The sequence below is a fragment of the Diachasma alloeum genome, unplaced genomic scaffold (assembly GCF_001412515.2).
Source record: "Diachasma alloeum isolate Michigan unplaced genomic scaffold, Dall2.0 Dall_scaffold_00197, whole genome shotgun sequence".
In the NCBI taxonomy this organism is placed as follows: domain Eukaryota; kingdom Metazoa; phylum Arthropoda; class Insecta; order Hymenoptera; family Braconidae; genus Diachasma; species Diachasma alloeum.
Window position 1 is genome coordinate 366,105 of NW_021680362.1, and position 14,194 is coordinate 380,298.

The window sequence follows — 14,194 nt, forward strand, 5'->3', positions numbered from 1 at the left end:
TCGACTTTCACCAAAATCGAATTTTTTATTCGGGCGAACGTGGATTCCAACTATTTAAGCGACGGGCTATTCAGAACTCTCAAAAGTATGTGGAAAAAGTGAAAATTGAAAATGTTTTTTTTCAGATTTTCAAAGGGTTAGATTTTCCGTTTTTCCAGGGGGAAAATCGACTTTTGCCAAAATCCAATTTTTTAGCCGAGTGAACGTTGCTTCCAACTATTTAAGCAATGGGCTATTCAGAACTCTCAAAAGTATGTGGAAAAAGTGAAAACTGAAAATATTTTTTTTTTCAGATTTTCAAAGGGTCAGATTTTCCGTTTTTCCCGGGGAAAGTCGACTTTCGCCAAAATCCATTTTTTTTTTGCCGGTTGAACGTTGATTCCAACTATTTATGCGACGGGCTATTCAGAACTCTCAAAAGTATGTGGAAAAAGTGAAAACTGAAAAAGTTTTTTCTTTCAGATTTTCAAACTGTCAGATTTTTCGTTTTTCCCGGAGGAAAGTCGACTTTCATTATCAAATGTACAAAAATTCCCCCATTCACATAAACAAATTACCCCCTCACCGAAACGAGGCAAAAATCGATAAACTTTCAACCTAAAAGGACTGAAAAAAATTATCGTATCCATTGGAAAGTTTATTCGCCCCATTATCGGGTTTCTCGAATGGGTAAAAAAGTATGAATAACGGTGTATACCAGATGGTGGACATGAGGCAGACCAAGTGGTTAGGAATTGCCGCTCATGTGTACATATTTATCGTCGAAAAACGAAGCTCAACCAGAGAAAAAAGTTAAAAAAAATACACACCAACATATCCAGTTGTGCAAGCTGGACACCAAGTAAGGCTAATACCTGCAGGAGGGCAAGAGAGCCGGTCTGTTGCCCTCAGTTTTCGCCGGTGTTATTTGACAGTCTTGCGCGCACTGGGGTTTTCATGCGTTTTAACCGGCTGGCGCCGTGCTTGAGTTTAGTCGACGGCGCGCGTCCCTCCATACAGCACGTACAAACCGTAAACTGTATCATAAACCCCCGGTGTTTCGGTTGTCCTATCGTATGGGCCAACGTGGTTGCGTTAATCGAGGTGAGTGTTTGTTTACTATCGAAACATAAGGGTAGGGAAATGGCTTTTGCTCTGAAAATGACAAAATAGAATTCAAATCAAAATAAAGAGTGAAGGATTATTTTTGTTTGGAATTGCGGAAGACCTTGAGATTGAGATGGGGAGAGGAATTTCAACGAAACCTGTTTCAATGATTGTAATGGGGATCAAAAGATGCTTTACAATATTTTGCTTTTCTGGAATTTTCTATAGAAGGATTAATGAGGCAGAATAGATTGTTTTGGAGTTGTCTGGAATTAGTAGTAGAAGGTTTATAGAATAATTTCAGCATCACAAACTGTTCGGTAAGAAAGAGGCTCACGATAATTTTCCAGATACGTCTTCTTTGCCGAAAGAGGTTTGTCACCTATGGCTGGATGATTGTTTGTTTACTCCAAGTATAAGGGTGGGAATAAGGATCAAGTGAAGGATTATTTTTGTTTGGAATTACGGAAGACCTTGAGATTGAGATGGGAAGAGGAATTTGAGCGAAACCTGTTTCGGTGATTGTAATGGGGATCAAAAAATGCTTCATAATATTTTGCTTTTCTGGAATTTTCTATAGAAGGATTCATGAGTCAGAATAGACTGTTTTGGAGTTGCCTAGAACTAGTAGGTTTAGAGAAGAATTTCAGCATCACAAACTGTTCGACAAGAAAAAGGCTCATGATAATGAAAGAGGTTTGCCACATATGCCTGGATGAGTGTTTGTTTACAATCCGAGCATAAGGGTGGGAATAAAGTTGGAGTATAGTATATTGTGTTACTAGTGCGTAAAGTTCCACTTTTTCACACGCACGTGTAACATATCCTATTTTTTGTGGTACCTGCCGAGTTCGCTGTTCGAAATGGTAGTGGGGGTTATGTGGTTGTTTTTGTGCACGAGTGCGTAAAGTTCAAGAGCATGCTAAAGCTTCGCTTTACGCACTCGAAATTCACTTTACGCATGCTCGTGAACTTTACGCACGGTGTGCGGAAAACAACCGCTTTACGCACACTAATCCGTTTCGAAAAGTGCACTTTTGAAGCAGGTATCACAAAAAAGGATTATTTTTGTTTGGAATTGCATTAGATCTTAAGATTGATATGTGACGAGGAATTTCAGCAAAACGTGATTCAATGAATGAAGTGGGGATCAAAAGATTCTTCATAAGATTTTGCTTTTCTGGAATTTCCTATTGGAGGATTGATGAGTCAGAACAGATTGTTTAGGAATTATATCTGGAACTAATAGGTTTAGAGAATAATTTCAGCATCACAAACTGTTTTACAAGATAGGCTCATCATCATTTTCTAGAGATGTCTTCCTCATAGTGCTTGCCTTTTTCTCTTACAAGGAACACTACGCAGGTGTCCCCCTCCGATTTCGATGAAACTTAAATGGGACACGAGATGGAGATGGACATGGACCACCTGGGAATGACTGGCTTAGAGAAATAAGCTCATAAAAAAATAAATTCTTCTCCCAAGAATGATTCCTTGGCCAAAGTAATTTTTTTTCCCAGTGTAGACTGATTGTAATTCACAAGAGGGATGGAAATGAAAAACATTGATATCGTATAAGTTATATTGGTCAGAGTAATTTCATCCTCAGATAACAAATGAGCCATTTGCATCAATATGTTTACAACTCCCGAATATTCTTCAGTTGTGGTTCTGCATTATCAAACAGAATGGTATTGTCATGTCGCCATTTACGTCTCATTGAAAACGATATCACATTGAAGCGATAAGAGCAACTGAAATACATTTTATCATCGATCCATTAATTACTATACAAAATCATCGGCTCTTCTTTGTACCACCCATCTACGTTCATATGCAGATGAAAATTTGAATTCCTCAAAATATTTCATCGTAACTCATTTTTTCAAATTAGAAATGGAAGCCATTTAATGGAATCTATACTCTGGCCTTCGGTGAAATTTTTTAGATTCATGGTCATTACTGATTTCTTTTCAAAATAAATGAGGTTGGTCCGATCGATTCGATAAAATACCATGAGGATTGTTAAGCCCTCAAGTTTCACTCCCGAAGACTATTTCAATTGTTTCACTTATCATTCCGTGTAAGATCAGTCTATTATAACAAACAATTTAAAACCCATAATTTTTCAAAGAATCGATGTTTCTTACCTTAAAATTCTAATTTGCGGAAAAAATCCTAAATATGTGCTTTAAATTGTCTCATGCTTTCGAACGAAATGTGTTTCGTAAAATTCTCATCGATATTTTTTCTCCCTTATTAAAAAAAATCCCCGCCCCCCCCTCCCAAGGGTAGTTAACCTCCCCGACACCACTCCTGGATCCTGTCCCAATGGTTTTCCTCATCATTAGCCGTAAGCTTCGTTTTGTACAGGAAAAAGTTTGAAATTTCGCAATTCACGAAAAATCTATTTTTTTAAGTTTTAAATTTGAATTGAAAAGGAATTTAAAACAGGTATTCTGTATTTTTTTCTACTTTTTCAAATGGAATTTATCCCATGGGATTTCCATCAAAAGTTTTTTTTCTATGAGAAAAATGAATTTTCACAAGGGTAGTTTACCCTCCATATTTCACCCCCCGGAGACGGTTCTAATTCGCATTTTCATCATTCCTTGTGACCTTCATGATACACTGCGAAAGAGTTGTTCAAAAAGCTTCCTTATGTGTGCGATCGAAAAATGACCCCGAGAGGTGATCAACTTCAGAGAGCACTTTCACCCCCTAAAACCCAATATGAGCAGCTAAAAAAAATACGTATCCCTTAGTTTTGGGTCCCCTATAACATATTTAAGTTTCATCGAAATCGGAGGGGGACACCTGCGTAGTGTTCCTTGTTAGAGTTGAGAATATAACCATATCGAATAGAAGAAGAAGACGTCTTCTTTGCCACAAGAGGTTTGTCAGCTATACCTGGATATGTGTTTGTGAACAATCCAAGCATAAGGCAAATATGGAAATATGGATCGAGTGAAGGATTACTATTGTTTGGAATTGCGGAAGACCTTGAGACTGAGATGGGATGAGGAATTTCAGCGAAACCTGTTTCAGTGATTGTAATGGGGATCAAAAAATTCTTTATAATATTTTGCGTTTCTAGAACTTTCTATAAAAGGATTAATGAGTCAGAATAGATTGTTTTGGAATTGTCTGGAACTAGTAGGTGTAGAGAAGAATCTCAGCATCACCAACTTTTCTATGAGAAAAAGCCTCATGATAATTTTTCTAGAAACATCTTGCCCGCAGAGACTTGTCATCGATGCCTGGATGAGGGTTTGCTACAATGCAAACATAGGGGTGGAAATAAGGATCGAATGACGGATTATTTTGGTTTTGAATCGCGGAAGTTCTTGAGACTGAGAGGAGTTAAGGAATTTCAGCGAAACCAGTTTCGATGATAGTGATGGGGGATTAAAAGATTCTTCATAATATTTCACTCTTCTGGAATTTTCTATAGAAGGATTAATGAATCCGAATAGATTATTTTGGATTTTATATAAAAACTGTTTTTCAAGGGTTCTACTGAACGCATCCGTTTTGAAGGTATTTAAGAAAATTGACAATCGAATTTTGAACAGATCTGTAAAATCTTGCCGATGATTTCGACAATATCTGTGGAAATAGTAGTTTAGAGAAGAATGTCAGACGTCGAAAATTTTCTGCTTGAAAAGGTCCTTCGATATTTCACCCATATTGTTTCCGAGTAATCACCGAAATAATCTTCGATTTCATTGTGAATATATCCCCAATCGATAATTTAGTGCGGAATCTATCTACTCCGATGGCTTTAATCTGTACCAAACAATTTTTATTTTGTAATTTGATTGAGCCTTCCATCGCTTCCAAGAATTATTTCTTTCAGGAATATTGGTAGTTCATTTAACGTGAAATATTTTGATTCAAAAGGGAAAAATTTACAAAACTGATTGCTTCAGAGCAAGACAGCAGAATACGATTTTCAATCTGTGATAGTGTGATACTCAAACTTTCATCCATTCCAGGAAATTTTCAGGAAAATACGAAAAATAATATTAATCAAAATTATTATTTATCAAAATCAATACGTTATTCAGGGAGGATCTTCAGCACTATTACATTCGGAGAAAAATTCTAAATACTTTTTTTGAGTTCTTGAAATCACCTACAAAAAAGATCCTCTCACTAATATTTCTGAACCTTTTCGTACCTTCATTTATGTGATTTTTCTGATTTATCTCCAAATTTAATCGATGCATATGAAATGATATGTGACTAGCCTCATTATATCATGTGTTGTAACTTCATCATAAATTGTTCAAAAGTCACCAAGGTCGATAGCCCTAACACATTATAATTTTTGATATTTTCAGTGATCTTCTGCGTGATTAGATCCTTTTGAATATTTTTATTTTGATATTCTGAGAATTTCCGTAACGCCCAAGGCGTAACAAAACTCTTCCATTTTATTTTAGTCCAGAACTATTCCCAAAATGATTCGCAGATGCATTCTGAGCTGATCTCATTCATAATTGAACCTAATTCACTGCTCCATTATTGAAATCAATAATGGAGCCATTCAAATATGACGTCACACATTTTTTTTACTTTTTACTTTGTGGTATTTCTCCTCCTCCCTGAGAGTCAAGCCATCACAGACAGGGACCTCCCTTGGATTTTATCTCCAAGACCCCCTCCCCCTCCTCTTATGGCATTTTTTTAGTGTCTACATAAAATTGAATTTGAACAATGAGAATAAGAAAAAGAGAGCGAATAATTAGGTGAACGATTCCATCTTTATGCGAGGTCCTTTGAACGTTTCAATTACATTTCTGATTAAATTGCTACCATCACATCAATCCGAAATTTTTCTATGCGAATCTTTGGCATAATTGGAAGAACTGATGAAACCCCTGTTTTTGTCGTGAGAAAATGAGACGAGGACAAACTTGCATTTGCGCTTTTCTCGTTTAACCCTTAAGTGGTCGTGCTTTTCTGGCAGCTCACTCGCTCTACAGTGGCGCTTTATAGGTTGCGTATGGTTTAGCGGGGATTCCCTCACGATACGACCACTTACGGGTTAAGGGGAAACCACGGTGAAATCTCAATGGCTTTGCTGGAGCAGGAGACGTAATGAGCGACTTTTGATACATTATGGGACAAATTAAAAGTGGAAAAATGATGGCTACAATCGATTTCGCCCTTGAATGAATGGAAAACGTTTTTAATTTTTACCTTTGGAATCGTCCAAGTGCTTCAATTTCCATCCGACCGACAATTTTTTATTTAAAAATGTGCGTTATACTCAAAGAAACGGAAGAAAGGTGTGCATCTGTTTTACGAGGTATTAGAAATGCATTTTCATGAAAAAATTGAAGAATTTTTTTTACATTTTTTGCTGCCGCATTGATCTATCAGATTTTCATGTCTTTCCAATTTGTTCAGGAACTGTTCAATGGATACTGTTCAACAATATATTGTTGCTAATGAATTAGCAATTTGCTTGCAACTGGATTCCCTTTTTTTAATTCTTATTCTTAGTTATAACTATACTCATTTAGTTGAAAAATGCAGTTGTCCGCTCGTTGTACGATATTTTGGCATTCAAACATTCATCCGCTCGAGCGAATTTTCAAGGAATTTTTTCACCCAGGGATATTGCCATTTTTTCTTTCAAATTACTGAAATATTTTTTATCTCTGAACACTGAATGGCTCGAGGCATGAAAGCATGGGGGATGCCATATCATATGGAGCCAATGTGATGTGCCTATGTCGGCACTCTTGTGCAATCAACCAACAACTAATAACTCCCAGCGATCCATATATTGGTTATTGACAATTGCATCTGAATACCCTTTTCATCTATTTGCTCCTCGGCATTCCATGATTTCCATTTGAATTAATAGTGCAGGAGAAAAAAGACGGATGGAACACGCATTCTTTTGGCGGGATTCATCGCGTGACAATTTTCGTAATTATATTATCCAAATGGGTGCGAATGGTGGTAACGAACAGAACCCTCTCGAATCGTGTACATTCGTTTTAATTAAAACGAGGACATACTGAACATGGGGTCAGTGGTCTCCTCTCACTCTCACTCTCTCTCTCTCCCTTTCGCTTATCACATGAAGTGTCAGTAAAATTCAAGAAAAATATTTGAAGTTGTAATTAAACTGAGTATCCTCATCGGCTGCAAACGTTTTTAGATGTTCCAGGAGTTTTTTGGGCAATTCATGAGGAGAAGATATGGAGGGCCTTGTAGAAAACATCTTCATGAGATTGGGCGGGGGAGCGGAGGAGGAGTAACCGGTTGAGGGCTTGGGTTCAGAGGATTTTTAGACTTTTTTGTAATTGAGGGAAGTTTCATTGGTTGAATCTTTTTCTCATCTCAATTCAAAATTTATTCAGGATTTTTGAATAAATTTTAGGTTTCTCCGTTTTCTGACAAAATTAGGATCGTTTAGGATTGCATAGGATCGTTTTCTGTTGAATAAATGATCCGATGAAAAGGAAAAGGACATTTTTTGCTAATGAGAAATTATGGGGTTTTCTCTCATTCTGCTGAAAACAATCAAGCGCACCGGGAATTTCATTTTTCGTTTCATACTTTGAATTTTTCTTCTTTCATAATTTATTTAAAAATTGTTTTCCAAAAAAATCTTGTGCATTCTATTTTGATGTTTGATATATCACCTGAATCGTTATCTCAACGTAATTTTTTATCCAAGGCATTTAAGTAATATTGATATTTGCATCTGAAGTTGAAAGTTTCGGAAGAATATGAATATTCCATGCATTGTTAAACATTTTTGGCTGAAATTTCTCGTAGATTTTCGGAAATTTTTATCACATTTTAGTTCCACCGAAATTTTAAGGTCAAGGAAAAATCAATAAGAACTGTAAATTTCAGTCCAATTATTCCCCGAAATAGAAACTCAGGATTTCCGGATTTCCCTAGAAATCCGGAAAATTCCGATTAATATATTCTTGAATTTTGAATTCATTAAAAATTCATCTCAATTCGGCACTCAATATTCATGATTGCATTGAAAATTCAAATAGACTGAAGAATTCTCATCTGAATGCCGTTTAAAAATTTCAAATTTCATTGAATTTTCAGCGAAATCAGAAATTTCACATTTTTTTCTCCCTTAAATCGAATTTAAGGTCACTCTCCTGAAAATTACTACTCAGCTGTCCATGAAATTTGAATTTTTTTCTAACAGTGTGTATGAACAATCTGAACAATCGAAACAAAAAAATTCTTAGTTAATGAAAAATGACAGTGTTTTCCATTGAAAAAAATTGATGTAATTTTTATTCTCCTATAGACGACGAAACTCTACAATTCCCAGCAGGGGACCTATTTTTCACCTCATGAAATACGAAATTTCCCGGTGAGTTGATATTCGTTTTTTAATATTAAAAATAAAATTGAGAATGAAAATTGAATTATTACTTTCAAGGAATTCGGGATAGGTTGCATAAAATTTACAGAATGGAAAGAGATAATTTTCTTCCACAGGAATAACTTTTTCACTTGACAGACATAAAATTCCCTTCACACAAGGTACACTGAGAGAAAAAACTACTTTTGTCAAAGAAGGTTCTTTCTTGTCAATTTTTTAAATCGTGAAATCTCCTGATAAATAATTTCGTTCTCAGACTGAGAGAAAAACAGTTTTCCAACAGAATGAGATTCTCTTGTTCCGAGAGAATTTTTAAGCGTTGTCAAGACTAGAAATGATGTCCTTCCCATAAATTTATGTAGTTTGCGTTAATTACATAAAATTTTGCACAAAGAGTACAACACTTGAGATCAATTTTCTACACACTTGAAAAGATAATGAAAGTGTTCGTCGTGTAATCGGAAACAAGAATTCCTCAGTTGGAGATGATGAGTGATCAGATCGGGAAAGTGCGAATTCTCATAATCCATTAAATTCTATATATAACGGAAATTATATGAATTTATGGGAAGACTTGTGTTAACACTTGAAAATTACCTCGACAAGAGACAAGAGACTCTTATTCTTTTGAAAGCCTTTTTTTTCTCAGTACGTGAAAAGAAAATTTTTTTGTATCAAGAAAATCATCTTTGTCAAAAGTAATTTCTTCCCTCAGTGTTTGTTCATTCAATCATATTTTGCTCCACGATTACGATCCAGACAGTTAAATTTGCCGTGATTGTCTCGCTAATTTTTCTTCAACTTTTCTCTCCATACGCAGAAATTACAGTATTATCATTTCATTTTCCTAATAGTAATTTTCGTCCGTTGATTTATTTTTCTTCCTTGCAATTTGCCTTCATCTTATTCTGAAACGTTTGAAAACATTCATCTCTGAGAGACCAATGCAATAAATAATAGCAGAAAATAGATTGCAGCCAAGAACTACAGTATCATGGTTCTTCCATTCTTCCATTAGTAATTTTCATTCCTCCGAGAGAAACGTCGATTAAACCCATCCAACTTCAGCATTATACCCAAGAGGCTCTCCCCAAGGTCTGAATTTCAATTGATATGATCGAAACCACATCTATATACTCCATCAGTGTCTACTCTACTCCTCGTTCGCTCTTATTCCCCTCGTTTTGCCCGTGACGTTCACGATGCGACCATGAATACCGAAAAACGAGAGATGAGGGCAAAGCAAGCCAAAAGTATCCCTCTGCACTCAACTTGGAACTTTATGATTGGAAAAACTGCGTGGGTCACCGGTAAAACGGCCAACTTTTTCCATTAGCCCGGACGGGACATGGTCCGGGTATCCTTGATGTCAGATAGCCTGGGTATCCATTGGCCACGGATCATCCCAAAGCTTCGCCAAGCGTGTGAGTAAACACGTCACATTGAAATTGCACCCAAGGGATTGAGGTCATGCACCTCATTTTGAGGAAATGCTTGTGATTTTTTCGAGTAACGAAGAGATGAAATGATCAGTAGCCATAACATGTTTCTTACCACGTATGAAAAAATCCGATGGAGAATTAGAACATTTCCTATAGGATTTTACAGGTAGGATTTTCTATAGGATTCTTTATCAGGTTTTTCCTACTGTATTTCGTGTAGGATGTCCTACAGGAATTCATACGAAATTTTCGTTAGGATTTCTTATAAAATTTGGGGTCAAAAGGGCCATATGGGGCTTATATAAGGGTCATATAGGGGTCACATTGATGGGGGGTTCATTTGATGGTCGTATTGAAACCATATAAGCGCGATGGGGGAGCTGGTGTCTGTAGCGCCCATAATAAAAAAGGAAAAAACAATTTTTTTTTATTATGCAAATATTTGATAACAAGTAATTTCAATCGAAATTTTCAATTTTCTTCCGTGGAAACATCGTTAAAAAAAGCAAATCCTTTCCTACCGATATTCTTAAAATAATACCGATACTCTTAAAATATACTCATATTCTTAATATTCTTAATATGTCGACCCCAGAATTTCAGATTTTTTGTGATACCTGCCTCAAAAGTGCACTTTTCGAAACGGTTTAGTGTGCTTAAGGTGGTTGTTTTCCACACGGCGTGCGTAAAGTTTACGAGCGTTCGTGAAGTGAATGCTTGTGACATAGGGAGCTCTACTATGTAACATAGTAATTTTGGCTATGTACATAGGGCCTATTACCATTGAGGAGCTTCCTGTGTCGGATAGTAACCACACTATTAGAATTTTTTTGAAATTTCAGTCACAGCTTTATCTGAATTCTCAATGTTGTGAGTTTAAAAATTCATCTTGAAAATTCAAGAAAATATGGTTTTTCATGTTAAGCGATCATTGATATTTCAATAAAAGCTTGAGTTTTCAAAATCAATGTGACAATTACACATCAAACGCAATTGAATTTTCAATAGATTCAGTGATTTTTACCAATTTTTAACATTTTTCAGTGCCGCATGTATCTGGAAATCGAGAATTACTTGAATAAGAAATTAATTAATTCATCAGTGAAGTAATATACAGAAATTTCTTGTAACTTTGTCCTTGTTAAAAATTTCAAGCTTTTTCACTTGAAATGTCAAGAGTAATTTTTTCACAGTTCATTACGATATCCCATGATAGCCATTACCATGTCCATGAGTAATTCTTTTGAGTAATTCTCTGAGTAATTCTCTATTGGTTTGAAAATTTTCCATCATTTTCATTCACATTTTAGAATGATTCGCACTCCGATCTTCATAAAGAACACATAACTCCAGAATGTGAGAAAGGATTGTTTGCGCCACTTAATAATTCGAAGGTAATATCCCAACCCAATAAATTGCATTTTCCAACCTGAAGTATTCCCCAGCCCTCCTGCCGGTAGTTTTAAGCCTGGGAGATCACCCAGGGATTCAAAACCAGCAATAACATTCATTTTCCACGACTAAATTGCTACGGGTAAAGTCAGGGATGTAACAGCTTCAATTTTCACCATACCGTCTCCCACATACACTATGAAAAACAAAATTTGTCGACTTACCTCTTTACGTCCCTCCGTTCGCCCTGGATTCGGCCATAAACTCCAGGATCCATAAATTCGTAGATAGAAGCGGCAGGGGTTTTCATCTCTCCACTTTGGCTACTCTCATTCTCCAGTCAATGAAGAATTCCTGGGATTTTGACGAAAACATCAAGGCCATAAGTGCCAGTACACGGAATGTATGCAGCACAATTTTACAGTATCATATTTACAAATATTCATTCGAAACAAATTTCTGTGAAACAAGAGTTTTCAGGTCTACCCATGATAAGTCAAATTTTACATTCTCTTTAGTTGTGCTTTTAGCTCGGCATGGAGCCATTCTAGAAAAACATTTCGAGAAAACTTTTTTTCATGCGAGGCACGAATAAAAAAGCTCAGTAAAGCACTATTACAATCCTGCTTCCTTTTTTGCCCATTTTAATCGGGATTTAGATCATTTCACCGCAGCATTTTTCAACGGATGTACTGAATTTAATTAAATTATGATACTCTTGAAATTATAAGTGAAGAATCTTGACAAGCTAACCTGAAATTTATATACATTCTGTTATTGATGAAGCAAATAATTTCTTGAATATTCAGCTAAATTGCACTCTTTAAAGCAGTATAACCATAAGTTTAATTTTGAAGATTAAAATCTGACTTATGCTGAATCGGCAGTTTAGTACTATTAATAATAATCAATCTAAACCGAGCCGAAGGCGAGGATTATAATTACATGAGTCGATAATACTTTTATCACCGAGTGAAATACAATATTTTATGCCCCTGGACGCGACAACCGTGATCTTACTGAGTTTAGAATCGCGGTTTATTAGGCCTACACTGTTAGCAATTTTTTGACATTTCGCGGAAGATATAGTAAATCTTATGGGAGTGACATTGAGTGCCTTTCGGAATCAACTACCGTAGCGTCAGTCGCTGCAGTCAAGCAAAATTGAATAGGGTTGCAGTACTGTTACTGCGACTACCTCGATTGCGAAACGCACGTATAGAATCGAATTTAAGGAGGAAATGGTTATGAAATTTCAAGCTTTAAGTAAAATTCACGGAAATTCACGAGTTTGCAGTAGGACCGAGATGGAAATTTCACAACTTGAGTGAATTTTCAGTGGAACATGGATATTCAGAAATAAAATGACATGAATTTTCAATTTTTCCCTGAATTTCCCCGATTTTTCTAAATTTTCATAGAATAATTGAACTGAAAAATCAAGTATTTTATTGATTTCCAGATCATTTGAACAGAAAATCAATGGAATATTTGATTTTTCAATGACAAGATGTCCTGAAATTTCAGTGGAACTTGAACACGATAAAAATTTCTGGAATTCGGCACGGAAAATTCAGAGGAAAATTTTTAACAGTGTAGTAACATAAAACGTCTTTCACCATTTTTTCCTAGATCCATATTCAAAGTGATGTCATATACAGGGTGTCCCTTTTGAAACAGGACAGTTGAATACGTTTTTCAGAAAACATGAAACAGTAAAAAAGGTCACATGAAAGTTGTATGGCTCGAAGGGGGAAACTCCGCCAAATATATAATATCGAAAAACTGCATTATTTCACTCAATCGATTCCCAATGATTAATTGGGTAGAACAAAATTTTTTATGCCTCTATTTCTCCACTCCTCACCCCTCCAAACTTTCATAATTCCGATTATCAAGCATTTACGCAACCTACTTCCTCTCTTCAAATCGATAATCCACCAATAACGGCACCATTTCTTGCCAATTCCATTGTCAGATCCTCACATGCCGTGATGCCCGTCGCTTTATCTCCCTCGTACAATCACTCTGGACAGTTGGCGCTCAATCCTTTCCGCCCCTCTATCCCCCCCCCCCCCCNCCCCCCCCCCCCCGCGCAACTAGCGGTGCTCCTAAATATTTGCCGATCGTCACTCTGTAGCATTACAACCCAGATTCAACAGAAAACGGCGACGTTCAAACGACTGAACAACCCGTATTTCTAAATAAATAGTCACGGTCGAATTACTGAGGTACTTTTTGCATATTTTATTTGAGCTAGGTGACAAAAATAGTTACTCTCATTGTCCTTCACCGCAAGGTGATAAAAACAAACAAATAAAAATGATAGACACACTGACACTGTTGACCGAGATTTCTAAAAAAAATCACTTTTTTTTAGGAAAAGAGAAATTTCCTGAAACAATTGTGGTGATAAACGCCCCAAGCATTTTGAAAAATCAACAAAATGATTTTGGATATTTTGTGGTGAACGTTAATAGCTGTTTTTGTCATTTCGGCCATAGGCAGCGCTTCAATCTCTGCGTACGCCTGTTATGACAAAAATACTGTTCGTTACACGGCAGAAATCGTATATTTCGATACGAGTGCGTAAGTGCTTTTTGACCCGTGGGAGATGTGTAGCGTTCGCCGAAGGCTAGTGCGTCCCTCCTTAGGGTTAGAGAACACTTTCTCCACGCGTATCCGCTGAATGTATGTCAAATTTCACTTTATGGACGAGTGATGAAATAGTTATTTTCATCACAAGGTCCACAAAGTATTTTCTGACAAATGTGGCTTTGTAGGCCGAGCCGAAGGCGAAGCCTATAATCACATTCGTCAGAAAATACTTTTGGACCGTGTGATGAATGCAATTTTTCGTGAGAAGGCTCGTAAACCGTGATCTAGGCGC

The 14,194-nt window shown here is 36.4% G+C and overlaps 1 protein-coding gene across 1 annotated transcript in view; it reads left to right on the plus strand.

Moving 5' to 3' along the window:
* The first annotated feature begins 1,022 nt into the window (after window positions 1-1,022).
* The window catches only part of LOC107048804 (aminopeptidase N), a 71,686-nt gene continuing 58,514 nt past the window's right edge, over window positions 1,023-14,194 (plus strand). The window contains exons 1-2 of the mRNA XM_015272214.2: window positions 1,023-1,083; window positions 8,393-8,458. Of these exons, the coding sequence (XP_015127700.1) occupies window positions 8,439-8,458 (20 nt within the window). The 5' untranslated portion in view covers window positions 1,023-1,083; window positions 8,393-8,438. The remainder of the gene's footprint in view (window positions 1,084-8,392; window positions 8,459-14,194) is intronic.